This window comes from Apaloderma vittatum, unplaced genomic scaffold (assembly GCF_000703405.1).
Source record: "Apaloderma vittatum isolate BGI_N311 unplaced genomic scaffold, ASM70340v1 scaffold33104, whole genome shotgun sequence".
Classification (NCBI taxonomy): domain Eukaryota; kingdom Metazoa; phylum Chordata; class Aves; order Trogoniformes; family Trogonidae; genus Apaloderma; species Apaloderma vittatum.
The window spans coordinates 1-3,153 of NW_009712663.1; the positions used below are offsets into that span (position 1 = coordinate 1).

Genomic DNA, 3,153 nt, shown 5'->3' on the forward strand with positions numbered 1-3,153 from the left:
TGCACCACTTGCGAGGAGTGTGGGAAAAGTTAATTGACTTTAATGACAGGTTTCCCGGGATGGCAGCAGCGGCCGATGGAAGGGAGCTCCAGGGATGCGAGGGGCAGCCGGGGACGCAAGCCCCATGGTCGGTGGGGGGCATGGCAGGGCGCTGGGGCCTCCCCGCCCACCAAGCCCGTGCAGGTGCACTGGTCCCTCCACCTCAGTGCTCACTGGGCTGCAAAAGCACACATCGGATTGTGGAAACTGCTTACAAGCCTGAAGGAGATGAGAGGGACAGACCCTGCTCCAGCCCTCTCTGGCATCTTCTCTGCTGGTAGGCACAGCTCATCCAGGTGTTCAGGGAAGTCAATAGGAGCTGCATCCCACCCTGCAGCACCAAATCAAGTCCCTTTTCCCTCCTGCCCTGCACAGCTCTGTGCAGGACCATGGCCAAACGAGAGGCCACAATCCAGCAGCTCAGCCCTGTCCCATCTCTGGCATCCCTCATCCCTCCCTCACCTGCTCATCTGACAGCACCAGTTTGAAGGCACTTGCCGCACCTGAAGGGCAACTCCTGCACATAACGATCTGTGGACCCACAGCCGGAATTTGTCATCCCAATTTGTCACAGGCTCAGTGAATTGGCATCAAGAGCACGGCTCCTGGGAATTGCTCTGATCCCCTCAAAGCTCACAAACTCAAGCAGATCTCTCATGTCAACAGGCTGTGGGATAGAATAAACACAGAAAGCTTTGGAGAAGCCGGTCCAAGTATGGCATATCTGCTTTATGCTAGGCTATTTAAACTCCATTAGCAAATAGGTTCATCTTTTCTTTCACTCCTCGATCTGCTATGTGTTCTCCATTAGCCTACAGCAACTTTTTTTTCTTTCCATTTTTTTTTTCCTTTTCCTAATGCACTCTCCAAACCAACCGCTTCAGCAGAAGACTCTGCTAAGCTGGAACAGCCTCAGATCTTACCAGTGATGTGTTATGGGTCTGCAATAGCTCCACACAGGCCATCCAGCAGCAAGAGTCGGTCTGATGCGATTCCCAGGCAGATAGGTCCCACAAGCACTTCCCTAGACGCACGGTGGGCTCAGTCCTACCCTTAGCACCTTAGTGAAGAAACGTGACACAATGGCTGGTGGAAGGGAAGGCCGGCTCAGCCCACACAGCTACACACCTGCCTAGGGACAGCAAATCCAGTACTCCCAAGCCTGGCACACAAAACCTAGCTGAGAGGTGCCACGTAAAGGTGGCAATGCAGGCAAGCCAATGAAGTATTGGGAGACAGAGAAGGGGAAGCTCTTCTGCATAAGCCAAGGAGATCAGCCCCTTCAGCCCCTTTTAAAAGAGAGCTGCCACTTGCCCCAACCTCGGCAGTACATCCTGCAGAGAGAGACCCCAGGGACCCTCTCCCCCGCCAAAATCCAGCCCAAGAAGTGTTTTCCGATGAGGAGGATGTGTTTAGACACAGGGAGAAGGAAGAGGTGGGGAGGGGGGGAAGTTGGGGAGGGATTCAAACCCCCAGCAGGTTTAATCTGTCTGGTTTCACACTCTTCTCCCCAGTTTTCATTTCCCCAGCACCTGGATATAGTCAAACACCTGGCTGATCCAGACAAAATCCAACAAGCTTTTGGAGCAGGATTTGGAAGGAATCCCCAGTGGATCCTGGCATGTTTTAAAGCTGTCCGCTCTGAGTTAGGACTTGTTAAATCCTTGCATCAGCAAGCTGTAACCCGAGACTGCTGCTCACATCTACTAGCGTTTGCCGTCTTCCCTGAAAACGGAGCATCCCCAAGTCAAAGGGGTCAGATGCTGCGCTCGGTGATAAAGATAGTCCAAATAGCCCCACATCACTCAGACACATGTTTTCCATATAGGAGCAGAGGAAATGCCCAACTCCATCAAAAACACATGCAGAGCATTAATCATCAAGCGGAGCCTGGCTGGTGCTCAGGGCCCGGAACAGCTCTGTGCTTTTAAGTCCAGGTGGAGGTGGTGCCCAGCGCCTGCTGCAGCCTGTCAGCCCAGAGACAGGAGCACTGTGTCAGGCTTGTCCTTTGCAGAGCCCCCGGGTTTGTAACACGAGAAGCTGGCAGGCACCACACTCTAAATCAACTGAAGTCATTTGCAATTTACACTCCGACGCGGGAGCAGATGCCTCTGGGTCCAGGGCAAGAGGCTCACCTAAACCTGGGCTGCCACAGCTCTGTGCCCAATCTGTCTCGCTTTGCCTGGGCTACTCCACTCCGTCAGCTCAAGGAGCCAGTGAGAGAGCGAAGATGCCTCCCTCAGCACATTCACCAGCTCTGCAAACACAAGCTCTTTTTAACAAGTTTGATCAGTTGAGCTGCTCCCAAGGAAGCAGTAATTACATCTGCCCCGGGGCAGGGAGAGGGGCCAGGTGATTTCACAAGAAAGAGAGGACGGAGGGTCTGAGTGACAGCTCCAGCCTGGAGAGCAGGACAAGGCAGCCCTGGAACAGCACAATCCACATTAAGCCTGGAGCAAAGTCAGGACCTGGGCTCCCTCCTACGCACACATGCCAGCACTCCAACTTATCTCCAAAGGCCTTCCAAAATGGAAGGGACACTTTTATTTTAAGAGCATTCAAAAAAAAGCCAACCCAAACCCAGAAAACCCAAACCCACAACCCCCCAATCTTTGGTGTCACATAAGGAAGGGGAGGGAAGGGAGCAAAAAGATCTCGTGTAAAACACGAAACACTTGTCGAAGGAGTGCTATGGTACAAAGGCACAATCCAATATGAACATATAACCTATGTACAGCCGTGCCAGCAGCACGGGGTGCAGGGCTCAGTCCAGTCTGGTGCCCATCAACCTCACCAGGGTCTCCAGACCGAGTCAGCTGTGCCGGGCGGCGGGCCAGGCGGCGAGGAGGCAGCGGTGGCAGCCGTGGGTGGGCCGCCATACAGGGGCAGCACAGCACCACCGGGAGCAAAGGCAGTGCTAGGGATGAGGAAGGCAAATTGCCCGTCAGAGGCTGGCAGCAGCTGGAAGCCACCATACACCTTGGCTGTGTCAGCACCTGGCTTGCAGGGCATGCCCGGGAGCGGCCCGGCTCCACTGCCTGGCGGCACCAGGGGTGGCCCAAAGGCTGCGGCTGGTGGCAGCGGGGGTGGTGGAGGTGGCGCAGGGTAGTTCAT

The 3,153-nt window shown here is 54.7% G+C and overlaps 1 protein-coding gene across 1 annotated transcript in view; it reads right to left on the reverse strand.

Annotated features, from left to right (window-relative positions):
- Positions 1–2,829: 2,829 nt before the first annotated feature.
- LOC104272958 (transcription factor HES-1-like) overlaps positions 2,830–3,153 on the reverse strand; it is a gene marked incomplete at its 5' end in the record, with an annotated part of 480 nt that continues 156 nt past the window's right edge. Inside the window, 1 exon segment of the mRNA XM_009868085.1 lies at positions 2,830–3,153. This exon segment is cut by the window's right edge and continues 13 nt beyond it. Coding sequence (XP_009866387.1) covers positions 2,830–3,153 — 324 coding nt within the window.